Source organism: Hydractinia symbiolongicarpus, chromosome 12, assembly GCF_029227915.1.
Source record: "Hydractinia symbiolongicarpus strain clone_291-10 chromosome 12, HSymV2.1, whole genome shotgun sequence".
NCBI classification, from domain to species: domain Eukaryota; kingdom Metazoa; phylum Cnidaria; class Hydrozoa; order Anthoathecata; family Hydractiniidae; genus Hydractinia; species Hydractinia symbiolongicarpus.
In genome coordinates this window covers 14,724,706-14,748,893 of record NC_079886.1, presented here as the reverse complement: position 1 = coordinate 14,748,893, position 24,188 = coordinate 14,724,706, and the positions used below count along the sequence as shown (strand labels likewise).

At 33.4% G+C, this 24,188-nt stretch overlaps 1 protein-coding gene across 1 annotated transcript in view; it reads left to right on the top strand.

Moving 5' to 3' along the window:
• Positions 1-24,188, top strand: part of LOC130622433 (tectonic-3-like) — a 78,711-nt gene that overhangs the window by 11,527 nt on the left and 42,996 nt on the right. The window contains exons 3-7 of the mRNA XM_057437898.1: positions 5,104-5,210; positions 9,981-10,117; positions 20,202-20,304; positions 20,459-20,577; positions 20,766-21,005. Coding sequence (XP_057293881.1) covers positions 5,104-5,210; positions 9,981-10,117; positions 20,202-20,304; positions 20,459-20,577; positions 20,766-21,005 — 706 coding nt within the window. The remainder of the gene's footprint in view (positions 1-5,103; positions 5,211-9,980; positions 10,118-20,201; positions 20,305-20,458; positions 20,578-20,765; positions 21,006-24,188) is intronic.

Here is a 24,188-nt window from a genome sequence, read left to right as displayed (position 1 = left end):
TTTGCCTGGCCCCTTCGTCGTTGGTAACCAGGTCTTACACAAGAAATCCAGCCATGCGGTTCTTAACTAATGCGGAGGTGAACGCCGACGAAGCATGGATGAAGCAAGTCCGCAAAACTGCACTTACAGGCGGAAGTAGATATGATGGATTTATATATACGCTTTTTAGATGAATGGGGGTGTTTAAGCGCAAAACTCCCGCTTCAGAGCCCCTCTGCAGCTACTCACGTAAAAATGCACGACTGCGCATGCGCAAAACCTTCAACGACATGACAAAACCGACAGTGCTATCATGCTCAACTTGAGTGGGAAATTCCCTACTCAAACCACGATCGCTAAATGTCATCTATCTCTCACTCAAGCATAAAATAAAACAATGAAAAAACAGTGCGATGTGTGTGAATGCATTCTTGATGAGTATGATAGATGTAAATGTGGCAGAGAGTTGTGGTGCAAAGTAAAATTTTATGTTGGTATTGTTATCAAGAGTATATAACATATAATGGAGGCAGTTGCGCATGTTAGGATTTAGGTCTGTTGTGAAGCGCGAAGCTCATAAGCAGATGCTAGTTGATGTTTTAAAATCCTTAAATAAAGAGATGTTGAAATTTGGAGACAAAGCCATTAAGTCAAAGGAATTTTACACTAACGCAACACCACTAAATATCAAAGATGTGAAAATTGAAAACCTTTTGCTGAGTGATTCTATTCCAGCAAACAAAGGCAAGGATCACTGATTCCTGATTGGATATCAGGACCAAGACGCAAAGAGTTTCAGTAAAATTTTGGGGTCTTCATTTTCTAAAAACGTTACCGGGATATGCCTCGAAAGGTATGATAAATCAGAGGTTTGCTGCTAATTTAAAGGTGGTAAGAGGGCTTCGAAATCAAACACAATGTAGTGAGGATAAGGTCTAAATTCTTTCTTAAAGTATCTCTTGGTTTTGGGTGGCTCTTCACATTCCCAGGCTGTGATGAGGTTGTATCCCTGTTCCCGTATTATATTTTCCTTCTTCATTGTTTGCTCATAACGGTATGTATTAGGTTCTGACTGGCAGGAGCATCCGTGCCAGTAACACCCGTAGTACTTGTAAACAGTCTTCTTGATAGGCTCATAACCGTCTACTTTCCACTCCTTTCCTTCGCCATCTTTGACATATAACACGTTCACCACCATGCCCACAGAGTGCATGATGTATGTGTCTCCCAGTTTCCACTGGCCATTATAGGATCCCCCTAGTCCTAATCCTGAGGCATCAGTGGACAGGTCAACTTTGCTAGACAGAATGATTTTTGTGTAATAAAGCAACCCCGTTCCATGATGGTAGGAATTCAAGCCACCATTTATGTCTTTCCTAGCCTTGTTAAGTTATGTTGATTCAAGCATTGAAGAAAAATTCTGCCGCTCTTAGTACCTTGCAAGCAAAAGAAAGTGACCCTATTAATGAAAACAAATCCCTTTTTTTGCTTTTCGTCCTGCTGTTCCATTTCCTCAACTCTAACATGAGATTGCAAAATTTATGACGAGGTAATCTAAGAACTAGATTGATGGTGTCAATTTAAATACCTAGAAGATAGGTCAAGAACTACCCGGACAGTGCCATCTTTTTAGGTGCTGCACCCAAAGGAGAACAGTGTAAGTTATCCAACCGCCTAAAGTTAAATGGCCCTACAGTGTGGCCTCTGTTTAATTCCTTTAAAATCATTAACTAAATTCTCATAGATATAAGTGGATTTGCTTTTTCTTCTAGCCGAGGTTAAGGGAGTGTTGTGGCTGCATCCTAACCTAAATCCGTAGGTGAAACCTGAAAATGAAATCTACATGATCCGCATGAGGTGGGACAGCAGAAAGTTATTTAGAACTCAAACCTTAACCGTTGTGTTAACAAGTGAGGATATGGGGAAAAAATTAGTGGGGATCGAGCTTAGAGAACCTAGATGGGCAAAAGATAACAGCGTGGTTCTTCTGACAGAGGTGGCAACAGTGGCTAAAGGAACAGTTTGGTTGGCAAGGAAGTGCTTTGTTGAAGGCAAAGCAAGCAGGTCTGTCTGATGGCAATGATTTGCTCGGGATATTCCGAAACTGTGTTGGAGATTCTGCTGGACCAGTGGATATATTTGGGCATTGCACAGCAAAGTGCCCAGAACCCTGACACTGCCCTAAGATACATATTGAACAAAGCGTGGTTAACCACGACTCATCTGCAGCTAGTAGGGTTGTTGGCCAGTTGCATACGATGCAGTTGATCGTATTCGTACACAGAAAAAAAGGCATATTGTGAAGCAAACTGAGTGATTACGGTTTGATATATCAACATTTGATGTACAAGATTGGGGTGAAAACAAACCACACACCCCAAATAATTTGTCCATGCTGACACCCAGGAGTTAAAATCTTTCACCCTCCCTAGGGGTACCCTCCACATTACTGATATTAATGTCAAATTCTTCACTCTTACCCATCACGGAAAGAAAACACAGGAAGACGCAGCAGAAGGTGGCAAAAGAGAATCAAAATTAATGTACTCTCCCTTCTTAATATTTTCTACAAGATGTTTGGGGATTGGAGGCAATCTAACAATGTGATACATCTCAGAGTAAGAAGTCCTAGTACCTGCAGAAAATGGAGCCTCGATGCGAGTAGTTTTGGTTAAGTCTTGAAAATCCACTTTCCATCTCCACCATAATCTTTGTTGGTAAGTGATGCCTGTGCACCAGCAAACAAAAACAAAGATGACGCGTTGCCGTGTGGTTTGATGGCGGAACTCAAGTTTTATAATTTGTTTTAACTCGTGCCTTAAAAATGTTTTCATGTCGTTTGAAAATTTATGTAAGTTAATATGAGTATTCTTAGGTTTGATAATCCTCCTACGTTTTGTTTTTAATGTACTGCTTGCCGCTCCATTGCTTTGCTTGCTTTCTTCTGCCATGTCACCACTGCTTTCCATGATGTCTTGTCCCTTGCTAATTTGGAGAATAATATTGTCAAGGCTAGCTTCTGGGCGGACCTTGTTCATCTAGATGATCAGAATGAAATTTTTGGAATAAGTCTTGTGCCATAGTCATTTTTAATAGTCCTTTAACTGGCATGTTGTGTGAATTAGATATTAAAGTTAGGATTCTTTCCCGAGTTTAGCCCATTCCTCCACTGTTCGCGTTTGATGCTCCCTCACAACATCAACAGGCTGAAAAACTTTTTTCTTACCGCTTCCTTGAGTATTTTTCTTCGTAGACATATTTCTGAAACCAATTACAGGTGAGAAACAAAATCAGAGTAACTCTCTCCTATTTATAGGGGACCCCTTGATTGTTGATTGGCTAACTTAGGCCCACCTAACATTGACAGAGTAGATACCTAGACCTTTAGTCCCTATACTGTATCAGCAACAAGAAAGTTGCTTCATGTTATGACACATAGCTTTGATTTGTTTAATTGAGACAAAGAAGCCTTGTAAGCCCCTACTGATGTATCTGCCCAGCAACTATCCAGTCTTGGGAACTGCAATTAACATGACCTGTGTTTAGCTCTAATAATTGTAGACTGCCTGGCAGTAGTTTTCTTTGAAGCATTGATCAAATTGACTCTTTACAGTTGCAATAGTAATAACTTCTTTAGCATAGTTGTTTCGCATAGCAAAGTGTTTAAGACAATTAACCAGGCGCAAAGCCACAATCATTCCTCGTGAAGTGAAGTCAGCTTTAAAAAGCCTAATTAGTTTAAAATTTAGTGAAACTAAAAGGATTGGTTTAAAAAACAATGTAGAAAAGAATTGATCTATTGGTAAAAATTTCATGTGACAGGAGAAATATAATATCATGTAGCATGTAAGTAGCAATTGAATTGGCTTTATTGAACAATGTGCAGAATATATGGAGTTCCCAACAATAAAATTACCATGAAAACAAAAATGATGTACCTTAGCAGTGAGTAATCTTATTTTAGTGGCCGTTGTATACAGGTTGTAATGCAACTAGGGAGCCAAATTTTGTGGCTGTCAGTCGCGCTAAGGAAGTGGTCGCTATAGGCAGGTTGAACTACTACTAAAAGCAGAGGGGTGCACTTTAAAGTGGGCCTTACAAGAGGGTTGTTATTGAGAGATAGTCGTTAACCCGTGGAAAAATCCATGGGGTCCCCCGTCCTTTATATATAACATTTCGTGTTTCCGTTACAGGACGCGGTAACCCTTTTGAACAGACAAAATACGGCTATTATTATAGAGATGGCTGTTAACACAGGTTTTCTGTACAATGATTTCTAATGCTTCATATGGCAGAATTTTCTATCTTTTTAAACAAAGCACAGCGATTTTTATAGCTATATTTTTGTCACCTTTGAAACCAGAATATGCAAATTGTAAGGTTCCTCACGATTTTTATGCTTCTTATACAGCTAAGATATTTTCATTTTGAAAAGAAATTCAGTGTTTTCTAAACTATATACATGTATAAACACCTTGTTATATGCAAGATAGTTTCAAACGATATTTGTAATGTTTAAACAGAAATACGGCCAGATTATGAAATATCTTTATGGAAACAGTGAAAGGCTTGGTCCAAACTTTTAATTAATTGTTCCTGACCTGATAAGAGAAAAATGGATAGCTATTTGCATTATTGTGACAGAAGTAAACTACCAATAATATAATGCGATATCCAATGAATAAAAAAGAAGCTTACATTGCAAGTGCAAACAATTCTTCAAATTAAAATTTGTCTGATATAAAAAAACTGTTTAATCTATCATCTGAGTATTTTACCCACATTTTCTATGGAAAGTCCATGGATTACATTTATTATTTCGTCTTCGAAAATGCACATCGAATGTGGGAAAAAAAGTAATTTTGAATTCTGACTTTTTGTTTCTTGGATTGCAATGTTGATTTGCAAGAAAATTTTTTTGTAATTTTTATATTAAAATGTTTTTGGTATTAACTTTTGTTGAATTTTTTTTAAGATTAGGATGATTTAAAATTTTCATAGTAGAAAAAAGCAATATTATAGAATTCATTGTGGCCAATTTTCTTCCTTTGGTGTTTACAAGCTTTTACATACTACAAACTGTACAAACTGTAATTTTCTTTTCTTTTATGTCTTACTTTATAGCCGCATTGAAAAGGTTTGTGTGTCTGACAGTGTACTTTACTCAACAAATGGAAAGTATCAAGCTGAAGGCTCTGCAATGGGATTGTTCTGCATCTTCAGAGACAACTGTAAGGCTTTGTTTTACCTTCAGACTGCTCGTCTTAAACAGCTAAACAAACCAGCTTCTGGTTTTTTCAAGTTGGTTTGAAGAGTTGGTTGATTTAAAGGGTTTAATAGGTCTACTTCTTCCTCTTTTTGCTGCATGCATGTCAACTGCAAGGGATGTATTCTTAAGATAGCATAGAAGTAACAACACAGCCCGGTATTACTGCTAGTTTCATCAGACAGAGCTAATGAAGCTCAAGTATTGTAGTAATGGCCACTATTTGGCACTATTTGGCTCAGCACTGTAATCTAATAAATAACTTCAATATTCCAACAAGGTGAAAGAAGAAAAATATGAAAGAGAGGTACCAAAATGGTGGAGGAAAATGTTTCAGCAACAATGCCAGCTACAATTCTTAGATCCATAAAAGAAGTTGCACCAGGAGTATGCAACAACAGCATTCATAGATAAAAAGGTCAACTACTTGACGACTTACTCTGCACATTTTAGAGCCACCATGATTTTGTCGCCTTAATTTCAGCTAAAATTCCTGAAGTGTAGGAACAACTTGAGTTTAGATTATAAAATAATGCATGGTTCATGGATCACGCAGCCATTTAAATCCTAATTCTAGTGTTTGCATAAAGAACTTTTGAAAAGTATTTGCGAAAATACTATTGTAGATGTTAGAGGATATCCATGTTTGGTCATCGGAAACAAGTTATTGAATTTCCAAATACACATATTTTTGAGCTTCTGGATTATCCATGTTTAAAGCAAACCAAGTTGTTAATTTTGTGGCCTGATTAGCAGCTCTGTGTAAAGCTTTTTCAACCTGTTCATGCTGAAAATAAACAATAATTATTTGGCAAATGCACTGTTAATTGTTTTACAGCGTAAAAATGCTCATACATATAAAATTCCAAAAGTCGGCATACTGTTTTTGGGGCACTATCATACCTAGCATCTAAAAATGTCTGCACTTCATCGTGATCAATGCTTCATTAATCTCAATATTTGCACAGTCATGACCTTTGTAACAGTCAGCAAAAAGCAAAATTTATTCTTATTTCTAAAACAATTTAGCAAATAAAAATAACTACCTCTGTTTACTTTTTTGACTTTGTATTCTTAATATTTATAATTCAGGTACTTGGTAGAAAAGTGCAGCAACACATTAATGTTACTTCACTACATTGACAAGCCATTATAGTATAAATCACAGATGCACACCTAAATTAAACAGTTACTTATTGTGCTCACAGATTAGATTAGATAAATTGTGACATTTTTGGTGTCAGCCACATGTGGTTTACACTGTTGATCATGTCATATAATTATGTGGGAATGTTGGGATTTTGTACAACAAAATAGGCAACATTCTTGGCTGCCATACTATTTGGAGTACAAAAAATAGTGTACATTCTTTCAAATACTACCGTATTTTCCAGTATATAACTCGCACATTGCATAACCTGCAGCCTAGCTTTTTAAGGCAGTTTGAAACTAGATGCTATCAGATAGCCCACACCTTTGTATAAACCACATAAAATTTCAATCAATGTGTTTTACTTACCCGCACATTTGCATAACCCGCATCGTGTTAAATCGTTATAAATATGTGCATGTATTCTATGTCATTTTTTTTTTCATGCTGGAGACAAGTGGGGGACGTTTAAACTTGTGAACCCCAAACACGAGAACCGAGTGTCTGGACTAGCGACTCTCTCAATCTTAACTTACTTGTCTCTGATTGCCAAAATAATAATGTATTAAAATTAATTTGAAAAAGTTGATCTTCTGCTAATGCCGACAGTACTGAATCAGACAATGCTGTTTTTTTTATTTATAGACATTAGTTTCAGCCTTTAATAACTCTTGCTTCCTGTGATTAAACAAACAAACAAACAAATAAAAATAAAAAAAACACGCTACCAGGTTATAAAAGTAAAATCTCTGTTTTTTATGTATATTTAAGTTTTTTTGGCATGAAAATAAACAACATAATAATTATCACGGATTGTGTGTAACAGCGATGTACGGAACGTTCTTTTCTAATCTTTACATAATTTTGTTATCCGTTTATATCTCAGCAATTACAGTGTGCATGATAAAATGAATGGCAGCAATGAGGAGAAGATAGTTGCGTGTGTCTTATTAATTGTATTTTATATTTATTTTTTTATATTTTCAGTGGCCACCTTGTTGCTTAAAGGTAGCGAAGATAAAAAAAAGAAAATTATCATCTATACTTTAATTTTAACATTTTTCAATATTTTTAACAGGAAATAAAAATTAAGTCCTGAGCACTAGGTTGTGATATACATGTCAATTAAACCTAAAAATGATACCTGCTATATTGCTCTAACCAATTCATTTCAATGTGCTCAATGTGATTGCAAAGATATAAATAGATTAGAATTACATTCAACACAAAAGAAAAATGATCTCCAGAATTGTGTTTCAGAGAGAGCTCGTAAAATTAGCATTGGCAAGCAATAGAAAGTTAAAGCAATTTCACGGTGTAAAAACAATTAAATCACTGGTTGAAATAAGATTACGTAGATATAGGATCGTGCATGCAGTTATATTAATGTACGCATTTTACCTTGTTGGTATATACTATTTTCTCCATTGAATTTATAAACTTTAAATTTCACAACAAATGGCAGAAAATATAAAATTTATCACATAACACGCACCACATTATAACCCGTACCAACGGTGGAAGTCGTAAAAATCAACTTATAACCCGCGGGTTATATACTGGAAAATACGGTATAAAAAAATAAGTAGTGTTAACTCATTTTGCCGAAAATCTTCTGAAAATTTAAAGTTAAGGAATTGTGAATGCCGTTAGTAAAAAATAAAAAGAGCTAAAAATATTTTTTTAGCAAATGTGAGCCTTAAATTTGGACCTACAAAATGTAGAAATCCTGTTCCTTCTTTATCCAGTGAAATCTTTCTATGTACTTATCCAAATTTCAAGTTTTAATCTCAAGTAACATTTTTGTGGTTGACATTTATAAAAATGCTGGAAAATTGATCTGCAGCCGCTAATTTAGCCCAACTTTAGAAAGTAAGTTATATCTAGGCAAATTAAAATTTTACATTGCCTACAAAATATTGAAAAAATATTTTGTAACCAACCAAATATACAAAAAAGTTTTTTTTGTGCCTTTTTTGAAATGTCACAACATTTTTGAACAAGATAATATACATGGATCTGATCATTGAAGTGGCAAAGGCAGAAAAATTCTTCGCAATTTTGAGTTGTTTTTAAATAATTTAACAGTGCAGTTACGAAAACATTTAGTTAAAGCTGGCTAATTTGCAATATCTAAATCTGAATGAAAAAATTTAGACAGGTTAATGAGGATTTGCGTCAATAATCCAGAATCTTTAAGATGACGGTATATCTTTATTGTATCAAAAAATCGATTTTTCTTTTATTAGCTATTTATACTAAAAAAACGACGATCTTTCCAATGGTGAAACTATTTCCTTATTTTTTAAAAGGGAATGTTGACTTTATCCAAATAACTTTTTTTTTCTGATTGGTCTTTCACACCTCAAATTGAATAAGAGTTAAGAGTGAATGTTTTTAGCTTTTGAAAATAAAAAAAATTATACTTTTTTTCCGAAAAGAAATGACCTTCTAAAAAAAATTCCTCAAATCTTTCAGTTCTAAAAATGTATGCCATCCTGTTTTGTCTCTGCAAGTCACAGAAAAATGGTAAACGACTTAGAAAGTTCTATTTCTATGGTATTCTTAGTCACGTTTTGCGAATAATAAACTGTAAAGGAACAACTTTTTTTAATATTCATTGCCTCAGAAGTGTGAAAGTATCACCATCATTTTGAGTATGCTTGAAAGGTGTGATATTTTGAAAAATCTTTAAAACCATTTTTTCGTAGTGTTGTTTTTTCGTATACCATCTATTACATTTCAAATCTCTTTTGCAAAACTACAGAAGATTTACAAGGGAGAGTGCTACTGTGCTGAAGCCGACTTGTTTTATTTTATTTTTAAAAAACCAACGAGTCTCTAGATATTACATCTTAAAGACAGAAGTTTAAGTTAAAAATGGCTTTTTTAGAAAAAATAAAATAAATCAAAAACGGGGACTTAGTGAAAAAAAATTAAAAAATTGTTTTCACATTCTAAAGGACGTTGAATGAGATTTAGAAGCGAAAAATGCTTTTTGGTGATGTATGAATGAATAAACTTTTTACGATTTAAAAAACCATGCTCAAAAGTTATACCATCACCTTAATGGAAAACTGAATTGACAGTTTGATAGACCAATTCAGACAGTGTCATAAACCTACACATATTTGTGAAGTTTTTTGAATAAAGCTTATGCGAGAAGTAATTTTTCTACCAGATTTGTTTCTTTCATAATTAGGGAAATTGTTGTTTGGGTTTTTTCCCTAGTTCTCCTCCGCTGCTTTTTCATCCTTGTTTACTTTTCCGCTGTTGCTCTAGTGCTCCACTTAAATGTGAATCCTGTGTTATCCTGCCAAATTAGTTAATATTTTATTGGTAGCTCTTGTTTAAGATTGAAAAAAGAATAATAAGAACTATTTTCTTGCATATTTCGTTTCTTTTTGTAAAGAAAATTATATTACTCAATAATTGAACAACCCAAAACCCTTTAAATCAACCAATTGTTTTCTTTCAAACAATGGATTATTTAGTTGGCATGAGTGCTTTAGATTGTGGTAAAGAGCAGCCCTGAGAGTGCTAAAATGTGACTTTTTTTTTTACAATATTGTGTCTTTCCTTTAGATGAGACAAGGCATTTTTATTCTACAGTCTCATCTGTTACTTCCCAAAACGCCTTTAATGATCTCTTAATGAAATATCAGACATCAACATATGGTGTGGCTTCAACGCTAATATTTAGTTATGAAAAGTCGTTCAAGGTATTAATCTTCTTGACATTTTTTTAAGGTTTTTTTATCAAATAATTTTTTTTGGAAACTGTCATTATTAACAAAATCACATCCTGTCTCGATGTGAGACAGGATGTGATTTTAAGAAAAGAGTGGATGCCTGTTAGAAAGGAAAGGATGGGTTTGGGAAGAGGCATAAATTTGAGGAAAAGGTTGTTTTGGTAGTTATTACGGTCTCATGTCCAAATTTTTTTCTCCAATAACAATAATTACATTAACGGTCGCTGCCATTATCAAACAAAAGCCAACTTAGTTCGTACATATTTTTTTATTTGTGATGTCACACTGCGTACATAGCTCAAAAGAACTTGGGAATATTCATTTACTTCTTAGTTTTTCCCAGTCACAAGGTTTGGGCGGTGAAGAAGAGCTAAAAGATTTTGTAATAGAATATGCGTTTATAAAATTATTCTATTTATTCAGATTGCTCGCCCAGTCTAAATTAATGTCACCTTGGGCAAGTGATTTATTGCTTGGGTGTTATTTTCTTATTGATAGGCTTGACAGCCATGCATACAGGGGAGAAAACTTAGTACTCATAGCTGTACCTAAAATCTGATGTTTGTCATACTTTCCGAACTCCAGAAAGTTATTAGTCGGCACAAATGCAGCCATGGACGCAAGATGAATGTGGGATGCTTTTCTCTTTTCTATTATGAATTGCTTGAGTGCTTCTAACCCTTCTGCATAAGGCATGCTTGGATAAAGTTCCAGCACATTTGCTAAGATTAGCAGTGTCTGTTCTGGCACCTCAGGCATCTTGCACAATTTGTTTATAAAATTGCTATATCCTTTGAGGTTTAAGATAGTGGTGTAAAAATTCAGAAACTTTTTATCGCAATTAGAAACCACTGGTCCTCCTGGAACGTTGTGTTATTTTGGTTAATAAGATTTGAAGGATGAAGTTGTTAAGTTTTCGCGGGATGACAAAAAAGCATGATAGAAATGTTTGTAATTTTTTGGATCAAACAAGGTTCAAACTAAAATAAATACACAATATATGAAAATTCGAAGAAAAACACAACGCCTAAATTTGAAAATAAAAAATAATTAAAATAAATAACTATTCTTTACAGGGCTTGAAAGGATTAAACATCGTTGAGTTATTTAATTTTCTTCCAACTTCTTTAATAGACGTGAATTATTTGAATTTTGATAAAAAAAACAACTTAACTTTATGTTTGAAATTTAATTTTAAGCTTGATACTTTGTCTTTTTGAGCGGGAATGAATCCAGAAACATGAAAAAAATACATATATAAATTCTATCAATGAAAATAACACACTTGAGACACGAACATAAGACACAAGTTAATTACGCAGTACACCTTAAAAGAACAATAAAACATGCACGTAACATACATATTGAACACGAAACAAATTTATAGTATCATGTGTATCACAAAATCAACACAAATCCAGTGTTAACTGTACATTGCCCCCAGACAAATGAAAAATTTTGATTGATAATTGATAGCCATAATCAATATTTTGAAATTTGTCTTAATTAATATCATTTAACGTTGCTTTTGCTTTCAATGCAGCTTCATATAATTCAGTTTGTATGTCCAATTCGTCAACATAGTGAATAACGATTAATGCTCTGACAGCTCGTCTTGTTACTCGATTAGTTGATTCGCTTAAGTTTCGATATCTAACAACAACAGTTCTTATACAACAACAGTGTCCAAATTCAACATCAACTACTTAACCATATATACTGTCCTGACAAATTTTCTGCTTTTAAAAATAAGACAATGTTGCCAATTTTGATATTAAGATCGTTTCGAAACATGGTTGTTTAATTAGTTTGGGTACATGGGTTATTAACCAACATTGGAACCATGCATTGAATGTCTTACAGTTTAGATCAATAAATTTTAAGGCAAGGTTAAGGTTAAGCCAATAAGACCAACTGGTGACCTGTCATTTTCAAAATCAGCTGTGACATCTCTAATAGCTAATGGGAGATCATTAATACAATTGGCCATTTCTGTACCCAAAATCTTCCACTCACAGTCTCTCATTTGAATTTGATTTTAATATAGATTACTTAACTTGTTTAATTTTTCTCTCGAATTTACCATGCATAAAGTGTCCCCTAACAGGGCATGTCTCGAATTTAATTCCCATCTCTTTGTGAAGTCTACCCTTCAAATCCATAAACATGATTTTCATGTTTTTGCATCCACTCACTAATTGGCTTCCTTCGTCTGGTATAGGATTTTTGGATATCCAACCTCACATGAAAACCAAATAAACGCTTGGATGAAACCTGAGGTGCTGTAATTCGTTGATGTTTTGGTACAACAAATCACCAAGTACCAAATTTTTACATTGGTTTTGTTGTTGTGTGGTGAATATGACAAGAATGGGCCAGCTAGATTGACTTGACACATAAAACGCAGGAGCGATATTGAGATTGTGATTGGAGATCGGTCCCATAGCAACTTTGATAGTACGTTTGAGTAGATATCGACATCTTTCACTATTTTTTTGGAGAACTTTTATTTGTCCTCTTCCTTCGATTATGTACGCTTCATGACGTACTGATGAATGGTTTCGATACCGGAATGCTTAGCAACAGGGTAGTACCAATAAACCTCATTTATTATACTATAAGCAAAAGGTGAATATCAGCAATTGGTACAGAAAACGTAGAACTTGTCAAATCTAATATAACATCTGTCATTGTGCTTGTGTTAGTGAACTTCTGATCTGATAGAATATGTCCTGTATAATACAGTATGTTGTTGTTTTCTTTTGATATCTTAGCATAAGCATCTTTTTTGTGAATAACTTCAGCAGTAGCTTTTTTCCAAAAGTACTCTCTGGCCATCCATCCATGGACAAGTTAATTGTTTCCACTTGAGAGATAGACTTATTTGATTTTGTAATAAAACATTTATTTTTACAGTTATTGATAAATCTGTAAACAAGTCCAAGTAATCGGATAACTTGACTAAATCTATGTTTCAATGGATCAATAATGTAAATCTGATATGAATAATAATATATCCTTTTGGTGGAAATTTTGCCAACGTTTAATATTAGCATTCAAGTTTTCTGGTATGTTGGTTATTTAAAGACCATTACCAAACATGTGATTCAGATATGCTCATCTTTATGCTTAGCAAAATAGGTGGAAAATGTTGATTCACAATTTCTCCCTTCTGTCTTTTGTTTGTTCTACTTTTCTTACAAATCATTTTACAGTGTGATTGTAAATCCTTGCTATAGACTAAGCCATCTGCACCAAAGATGTCATGCACAATATCTTGTGATAACTGTTAAGAGAGTTTTAAAGTATCATTACAATATTCATAGTCATAAGAAAAAAAAGTAGTCTAGATTCCTGGGCCTTTCCTTGTGTTTACGGTTTTCGGCTCGGAATTTCTTTGGAGGCCAGCTAACACTGCACAGATAGTTAAAAATGGCGACAAAGAACAATGAGTCTCTTTGTGGTGATGATCTTGATGATATATTTCTGTTGATTGAAGGTTGATTTTTGGATGATCACGGCGATTTTAACGTGGATATAGATGCAGTTACATCTGAAATATTTCTTTGTAAAGATAAATTGGTCTAATTGGTCTCTGTTCCAACTGTTTGCAACGTAAACGTTGATCTTTAATAGTTAACTAGTCGATAAAGCCCATGGAAAAATCCACTGAGGCAGAATAAAAATTTTGATGACGTAAGCAACCCATCCACAAAAAAATAAAACTTTGTTTTCACGTATTTTCATGTATAGGATCATGTACTTTTGACAAACGGTTGCAGAGATATTAGGGTTTGAAGGTTTTTTGATGACGTCATCAACCCGTCCATTCTGAAACGGATGTTGGGACCAAGGTTTGGGAAAATTGCCCAAATTGGTCCTAGGTGGTACCTAGTTACCCACTCGGTGAAAAATCATTTGACGTCACCACCTTGTTTCCAAGTTATTTGGCCTCAAAATTGTGGGTGCACTGTAGTGGCTTCTTTAATTTAATATACTTTCCTTTGACGTTAATATTATTTTAACGTTAAAGTTATTTTTAAGGGCGATGTTTTACAGACTTTATCAAAGAAAATAGTGAAGAATATAATCCACTTTGCAAAAGTCAGAGACAGATAGACGGAACTGGCATATTATTATAGAGACTAGTCGATAAGGCCCATAGAAAAATCCACTTAGGCAAAAGGCCAATGAAAAAATAGGTTGCTTTAAATGTTTTGCTGACGCCAGCAGTGCATATACAAAAAAAAATGTTCTGAAAATTTTACACCAAATATCAAATGTCAAATTGCATTAAATCCTCCACACAAATCTTACAAAATAATAAAGAACAGGATGCAAGGTGCAAAATCTAGTTGATAAAAAGTTACAACAGACACTCACAACATCGACGCTTACAACACCAATACTCACAAAACTGACAGTAAGAACACTGACAGTTACAACACTGACAGTCACAACACGGATAATAACAATGTCAGAAATAACGCGTCTCAAATATGTACATTTTATATGTGATTATGTTGAAAACCCTCAGTATTATATTCTGAAATGTCAAAAAGTTGGCCTGCAAGAGTTAGCACAAATCAACAAGAATAAGTTCTTTACACATTTTAAATATTGTCTTTCCGTTAAAAGCTCATACAAAAAATGAAAAAGCCATAGTTTGGAAAACATCAAATTTAAATCTACAAAAATCAGTCATTTCAGTTGCATACCATCCTCTCCCACAAAAAATTTACAGAAATGTAAAAATCTACCAGTGAAGAAGACAAAATTTTTTCTTTTTTAGTATGATGATCCGTACTGCCCTTTACCAACAATTTTGAACCTAAATGTCAAAAAATCAATAAGCAAAGAATAAACTTGAATAAAAAAAGCTCATTATTTTGGAAACATTGTATACGGTTCGTAAACAAAAGTTTACACAAAATGTAAAACAGATTGGTTTTTGAGAAACACATCTAAATCAACAAAAATAATTTCATTCAGCATATCGTATATTGCCAATACCCATTAATCTACCACAAAAAGGTTATAAAACACATCAAAATTTAGAAAAATCAGTCATTTCAGTGTATACAGTCCTCGCTCGTTAGATTACATAATATAAAAAACAAAAACAGTTTCTGTCAGAACATTAAGTATTTTTTTATCATCAGCAAACATTTATATATCCCTACAAAATTTTGTAAAATTCTCAAGAAAAACAAAACCGTGAAACCATGGAATTTTCTTCCACCAAAAATGACATCACATACAGTTAGTTCTCCCCAACAATAGTTTATATTACGAAATATAAAGGCATCAGCTTATACAACAGCTTACAGTGAAGTCCGATTCTACAAAAATTTGTTCTTTCAGTATATATTGCATGCGGTTTATGTCCACAAAAATTTACACAAAATTTTAAAAAACAGCATTTTGCAACACAAACAATTATAAACTGACTTAATCATACCATCCTCTCATAATTTTTTTTTAACCCAAAGTCATCATAAACTACCGTGGCATATTTGTGCCACCTCGACTTATATTAAAATTTAACTCGTTTTTAAGTTTTAACTTGAGTTATAACTTATAACTCGAGTTATAACTTATAACTCAAGTTAGAAGTTAGAACTCGAGTTAGAAGTTAGAACTCGAGTTATAAATTATAACTGAGGTTAAGTTTTAAGTCACCGTTTTAGTTATAATTCGAGTAGAGTTATAACTGAAGTTAAAATTATAAGTTCAGTTAAAAGTTATAACTCGAGTTATAAGTTATAACTCGAGTTATAAGTTATAACTCAAGTTATAAGTTATAACTCAAGTTATAACTTAAAAACGAGTTAAATTTTAATATAAGTCGAGGTGGCACAAATATGCCACGGTAATAAACACACATAAATTTCCAATCAAATGTAAAAAAAACCTGTAAAAAAACCTGGCATATTACATGTGGGCTGACAAAAGTTTAACGGGATGCCAGAAACAAAACAATAAAAATAACTTAACACACACACTTTAAATTCTATAAAATTCGTTCCACTTGTCATATTGTGGTCCCCTTTGCAAAGTTCACAGGTAATGTGAAAAAATTATACTCTATGGGCATAACAATGAGTCACACCATCCTTAAAGTTCAAGAAATATTTTTTAGCTAGCTTGTTTCATCATAATTCGTGTTCGAAAAAGAAGAGATAGGTTAGAGCTAGCTAAGCTTGGGAAGCCTTAAAGCTAACATTAGCTATCAGATAAAAGTAGCTAAGACACCCAGTTAAATATACTTAAACTGGGGAGACTTACTGGGTCTATAGCTAGCTATTTATGCTTAGTAAAAGACGTTATAAAGAGAAACAATACTAATGTAAAACAAACCAAAGTTTTCTGTTTGTCCAGCAAATTAGTTTGTTAGCCAGCTAACAGCTTTATCTAGCATTTTGAATTTTTTCATATGCATTAGTTATGCACCAGGGGACACATTAATTATGCAAAAAAACTTTAAGAATTTGGAGTTTTAATGGATTTTTTTTGTGAATGCCTTTTTTGCTTGACAATTTTAAGTGTAGTGCAAAGTAACACGCAGCTTCAGTGACATAAAAACGGAACGTCTAAATATATCAAAGTTCTTACTTTTTCTGAATTCCAATTCACTTGAAACTCTAGCATGCATTTTCTACTTCTAACTTTACTTTACTACTTCCTAGCTCCACTCTTCACTTCCGAAGTAACTTCTTGTGGCTTTCAACTTTATTTTTCTACTTCTACTTCTTTACTTAGAGTTTTCTTTCTTTGAATCACTTTTTGCACTTTTTCAAGACGAAGGGACCTTTCTTTTGTGTTTTTTTTCGGTGTCGAGGGACACCATTTTTGGAAACTTAGCAGTTAAATTTATTTCACCAATCAAATTGAGTTGTTTTCGTCACGTGACGTAAACAAAGTAAACCCGCTAACAAAATAGACATATTTTTTTCGGTAACATCAAAGATTTTTATGGAAACATCAAAGGAAAATAACGGAATATTATTTAATACTCTAATGTCAGTTGTCTTGAGCATGTGATGAAAGAGCACCACTAGCAACATCGTTAAGAATTTTTTACGTGTACTTGGGTATGTTCTGAGGTGAGGAATATTAATCTCACTATTCTCATTGGGGTTTACTTTGATTTTATGTTATTGGTCATTAAATTTGTGGCAAATATATACTATGTTTTGTGGAATTTTATCAGGTAAATGACCTCTGACTAATGTCTTTTTGCGAATTTCCTTCGACTTGTTGGTATACACTCTTCTGCTAACTATATATTTGTCACTAAGGATGTCATGGTCTGTTTTTTGTTGATATGCTGCTAACATGACCAGTCTTACTACTCTGAATAATGTAGGACTTTGTTTAAGATTGCTCCAAGCTTCCCGTATCATCACATCATAATATATGAAATGGGTCTTCTTATTTGTCCAAATCAACCAACAAATTGTTGTTGTGGCATATTTTTTGTTACACCAGAACTTATGAAATGATAAAATATCACTTGTCCATTTAGCAGGATCGGTAATACAACATCATTTTGGATCAACATGCTACACTTAAGTGCCATAAGCTTTGGTATTCACATAAATAATTTTTCAGCAGGTACATTCTTGATAGAATTCCTAAGACTTAATTAGTACATTTGTCCTTGAAGAATTCCACAAAATAGCCCAAAGAAACTTCCAGTCAATACAAAAAATAGATTCAATATTTCCTATGAAATATTCAAAACCAGAAGATTTACCAGCATAAACATGCAGATTTTGCATGTTTATGCTGGTAATTCTCATTAATCTCATTAATATTTCATCCTCCAATGAGAGAGACCTCGTTGGACCAGGCTTTCATTGACAAAACAGTTTTATTGACTTGCTTGTATTTATTTACATCATTATTAGATGATTTAGAGCCTCGATAATACTGCATTTTTTTATGCTTGGGTCTAAGATGGTTTACAAATGAACATAAATGTTTTTCCTGATGGACATCCAGTATATAGCTTGATGATACGATTATTAGGGATGCCAAAAGGCGAAAAAATTTCTGATGCAAAACTAGCTAGGGAAGATGACGCCGATGTCAAATCAACGCTGACACTAAAATCAGAAGCACTGTATCAGGTGTTATAATTTCTTCTTTCACTTTTTCACTGGCTTGTCCTATAGATGCTTCATTTTTTGTAGCCTGCCTGTACCTTGGTTGTTTTCTTTTCCTATCAGGCTCTTCACCATATCCTTTCAAATATAGTGTAGGGTGTTGGCTAACATCAGTGGGTCTTCCATAATCAAAATGGTTTGAGCATATAACACTGTGTTTCTTAAAAATAAAATGCTTCCTATTACATGCAAACCCCCATTTAGAACTTTGGATCAGAACATTTTCAGAATTTCAGCTCAAGACTCCCATCGTATGCAGAGATATGTGGCTTATTTACATATTGATTCCTATATTTGTTAGCATTATTACAAGCTTCAACAGCACAGCGATCATTAATTCCCATTTCACAAAAATCCAAGTATAAACAAGCTCCAAAATGGCTCTAATCTTGTACTGATTTGATTTCTCAGATACTTCGGTCATCCGGAAATGCATTGTGAAAGTGGGAAATTCAAAATGGTGTCGCTATCGATGAAAAGGCTTATTCTGTTGATATACTAAAAATTCTATAACAAATGTTTCACACAATTTAAAGCAACAAACAGAATTTATAGCACTAAGGAAAGAATATTTACCTATGTTCTGATAATTGACTGGATTCAGAACCAAATGAAATTTCAACACATTCATTCTTTGTACTATTGTAATTAAAGAAAATGTTAATCAGTGAAAAGAATTTGTTTTAGCTCTACTATTTTAGTGCTTTACAGTATTGAAAACTACTGTTTCAGGATTTACACACAGAATTCACAGTGCCTGTATTTCGTGGAAAAATTTCTATAAAAGCTTGAAGAGAGCAAGGGGGTTGTTGGAAGCTAATTCTTACCCTCCGTATTTTTATGAACCGATAATAAAATCGACAATTAAGAAGCTTATCAATCCAGAAAGGACCAATGCAAAGGATGGTTAAGAAAAACCTGTGAAGGAGAAAATGATTTTTGTACAATACTGAGGAAAATGTTCTGAAAAATTTTAAGACTTGTTGAAGCGAATGAATGCTCCAAGCAAAGTTGTATTTACGATCCAAAAGCTGAAATAAGTTCTTCCATCGCTCAAGGCTATGGTTGACTCTAAAGTCTCTAAAAAGTTATGTGGTATACCATATTGTTTGTCCAAGATGCGAAGCTTGCTATGTTGGTCAGGCTGACTGGCATATGATCAACCGACTTAAAGAACACTCAAACCTGTTAGAGCTCATTTTATAAAATGTGATATTAAACTAAAATTGGAACATGTGTCTATTATCAGTACAGCGAGAACAATAACCAACTTATTGATTCTTGAAGCCCTAGCGATCATTGCAAGACCAGCCTGTCAGGCTGGTCTTGCAATGCTTAATAATCAAATACAACTGGTAAACGAGATGGAAGACAACACATTTATCCCAGATGCCAAGGAAATGATTGATGCGGCTCCCTTAGAAACGATTGTAGACAAGGACGAAGAAGGTGATAGTGATATTGAGATCGATTAGTGTTTGTTTTTATTATACTTTTAGAAAGATAGGTTGTGTTTATTAAAATCGTTGTTTTTATTTTTTAGCACACTAGATTTTTGTATAATTTTATAAGCCCCCCTCACATTTAACCCCCCTCTTGAATAAGCCCCCTCCCCCAAAACCCATTTTGACAAATAAATCCCCAGGGGCTTAATCGATCATTTACGCTATTGGCTTTTTAGTGACCAAAATTTTTACAGACATTTTTTTGACAATTTTTTTACATTTACCTTCTTTGATATCCAGGTTCTGCTAGAGCGTTACCGAAACCATATTTTTTATTACCTGTATATTTGAAGGATTCTTCTTCACTATGTAATCCAGCTTATGACGCCTTCACAATTTTCTGCAATGAAATGTGTTCTGCATAATTTTTTTATATAGGCTGGAGATCCCCTATTTGTGCTATTAAGTGACAATAAGCAAGGGTATATATCACATCCAACATCTTTTACAAGTGGATTCTGTGAAGACAGCAATAAAGCCAGTAAGAAATAATCTACTCTTTAAAATCACTATTGTAATAAAAGTAGTGGCTCTTGTTATATTCCCTAGTCTGACTTTTTAGTTGTTTAAATTTGAAACATCAATATTTGCCAGTACTGCAACCTTTCTGAATCGTAACAAAATATTTTTTAAAGGGTTTTTGGAAAGCAATACAACTGTGTGCTCCCGTCAAGTATTGAATTTATCTTCCCAATGTACGTCTGAAAAAGGTTGGGATGCTAAAGGTTATGCTGTTGGATTTAAGGTTGCACCGGTAGGTTTTAATCGTTTGTGATTTCTTAATTACCAAGATTTTCTCAATGCATGCATAATTTATAGATAAATTTGCAGTTACTGTTTATATTAAGTAGAAAGTGAATTCTACTTGCCTTCTCAGGTTGTTGATTAAATAGATTATGTGGATCAATTGTCAAGAAATGTATTATAAATATATTTTTTTAGTTTCCATCCTTTATTTTGGGAATAAATATATTCCTAACAAGATCTAATATGTCCTCATCAAATAATAGTGTGGATTTGGTATCAGTAACAGATCCAAGATTGGTAGATCCAACTTTAAATTTGCCATTTAAATGTAAAGATGATAGTGGTTCAGTTTCAGACTGTCCCTTCACAACGTTGCCATCTCCCTCTTATTCTGGTGATGTTGGTTCTGGAAAGTGTGATAATGTTGTTATTGAGGTAGGCTTGTTCGTCAGTTACACATAGGAGGGTACAAAATGAGACAGGAAAAAATAAATTTTAAAGCCCCACGTACCCATTTAATATTCTTTTGTTTTTAAATTCCATAGGAACTTATGGACAATGCTTCCAATCCAGTTTTTTGTCTAAAAGGTGAAAGTTCCCAATAAAGATAATTTAAATTGTCAAAATAATCTAAATGACAGCAGTCTTTTTAGCACTTTTTGTACTATATACAAGTTGATAAATAACAATTTAATGTGGTTTTTTAAACAAGTCGAATTTTCGATTGCAAAAGTTTAAAGCTGTGCTTATAATAAGTTATAAAGAAAGAAATCAATTATTGGGTATTTGCCAACAAAAACATGATGTTGTAAAACCTGGCTATTATGGGGTTGATCTACAACCCCTCACTTAAATATTGAGACGATGGCACCTTTTCTCTATTTGGAATTCTCAACTACTGCTTTTTTAGATGTGTAGGTAAACATTGCAAAGTTTAAGTTGCCTTAACCTAGTATAAAAATAGTCCATGTAATTACTTGTAGGAACAAACTTTGAAATTTTTCACTTTGCCTTAATATATTTGTCGAGGGTTGTAGTTCAAAGATCTCTTTTATTAATGTAAGTTACATTTACAAAATGACAATTTTTGTAGTTTCCAAATTTTATAGCTGGTTGACATAATCTAAGAGTACGAAGATAAATATGAATGTGTTTTAAGACAATTAATTCTGATACATATCACACATCTCGGTATAGGTTACAGAAAATAGCAAAACACGGTTTCTTTATTTAGTGGTGTTTATGTTCTTTTGTTCCACCCAAAGTAGTGCAGTTGCCTAAAGTTGGGCATTTTTTTAAACCATAACCCAAGTAGGGCAAAACTATCAAAAGTAAAATACATCAGTTCAATCTGCATTCTTGTGTCTTAAAATAACTTTTATTGAAATATTTTAAGCCTTACTTTACTTTTAACGAAAGATGCCTGAATTAAATTTAATGAAAATTGCTTTTATGAACACATATTTAACCAAATTTAATGGTTTTAAGCAAGAACTATCTTAGCTTAAGCATGCTTAAAATAAAGCATTTGGGCAAATTTTTTGACACAACCTTGATTGGAATAGAAGCCATCAAAAGTAGAGCATTTAAATATTGACAATTTTTGACCGATTTTGGGCAGGAATAAAGAACACCCGGGCATTTTAATATTGACAATTTTTGCTGATTTTGAGCAGGAATAGAAGCCACTGAAAGTAAGGCATTTTAAGATCGACTTTTTCGACCGACCGAAAGTTACATAAATTTAATAGATATACTTCTCAACCCTTTTCGACATGTTGACCCGTATCGACAGCATACTCAAACTGATACAATGATTTAAAGTCAGATTCAAAATGCTAATGACTCCTTTTATCGTTTGCAAAAAGAATAGTATTATTACAGTATTTTTTGCTCTTTGTGAATAGAAACTTGACCAAAGTGCACAAACTCCTTCTAAGTCGCTATTACTGACCTTTATTGCTGACCTAAGTCGACTAAACACACTATAGCCAACATGGGACATTATATGTTTTTGGTATATCCTAGCAAATCAATGTAGGTTGTACAATTGCTGAATGTAACTTTAAAAATAATGATGGAAGTTTTTTAAACTTTTTAGAATGGCTTCTGTAGAGAATATCTTTTGCTAAGATATTAGAATACATGATACTATGTAGGTACTTTAAATAAATAAATATGTGCCTTACTAATAGCTATATAAATATAATACAAATATACCCTATAATGCATAAAAGTAAAAAAATGGCTATGGTACAAACTGGATTATAAAATCGATTTAGGTAAAACTGAAGTTAAAAATAAAATGTCAAAAATAAAAAAACAAGAGTCAAAGGTAACGTAATACAAGACATAAGGATAGTCAAATTCAAAAAAACATAGTTGTTCTGATTGTTTCAGGTAACATTAAAAATCGCAGAATTGTTCCCTGACCTGACCACATACTTAGCAATGATATCAGCGCATTTTTTGCTATCTTCTCTCAGATCAAAAGACACACAGACGTACAAAGGTTTTATCCACCCAAAATTTAATCCTTTCAGCGTAGTTTTAGTTTGTTTCACATTCTTAGACAAAGCAGGCGTTTGAAATAAAGATAACATTAAACGATATCCTTTAATTTCTTGTTGGTGATTCCATTTCCTTCTTTTTGTTTTCGCCGATTTTATTTAAAAAATGTTTTCAGAAAGTTGGTAAACATCATGTGCATGTGTTTTTACATTATCATTAAAATTACATATTGAAATATAGGTAAAAGAAACTACTTTTTCTGTTTGCATACACAAAACGTTGTCAAGTCCGAGTGACGGATAAGCCATCTTTATAATAATACGGAGACTGTGTGTGTCTGTCCGCAACTGGCAAAGTTGATATGTTCATTTTCCTTTGATGCAGCCAATATTTCCTTTGAAGTCTCCGAAAAGTTATATCCATTTTGCTAGCAGGTTTACTTTGTTTACATCACGTGATTAAAATGGAGCAACTTGATTTGCTGAAATAAATTTAACTGCTTTCTTTACAAAAATGGTGTCTCTCGACACTGAAAAAAACAACAACAAAAAGAACGGTCCCTTCGTCTTGAAAAAAGTGAAAAGAGCATATTTAAAAAGAAAAAATTTCATGTGAAGAAGTAGAAATGTTAAGTTGGAAGTGAGAAATGGAGCTAGAAGTAAAGAAAGTTAGAAGTAGAAAATAAAGGCTAGACTTTGAAGTCGATTTGTCTGCCTAAGTGAATTTCTCCACGAGCCTTATCGACTAGTTAATTTATAATGTCATTTTACACTTTTCTCAATTTTACGATCCTTATCTAATATTTCCTGTTAAGATGCTAATAATTTAAATTTTTCTCTGTTCTTGTGTGTGTTCATGTTAAGTCATTGATCAATTGGGGAACTTTCAGAAACTTCTGCATGTGAACAGACATTGACCTCGATTGTATTCTTCTGACCTTCTGTCAACACATAAAGAGGGATATCCCTGGGGACTAGTTTTCAAATTGTGCAGGGAAATTAGAAACAGATTGGCTAGCCAGGAATTTTCAGGGCCTTTGACTGGTTTCTTAAAAAACATTATGAAAAGAAACTATGCTTAAAGCAATTGGAGACTTGAAAATGCCCA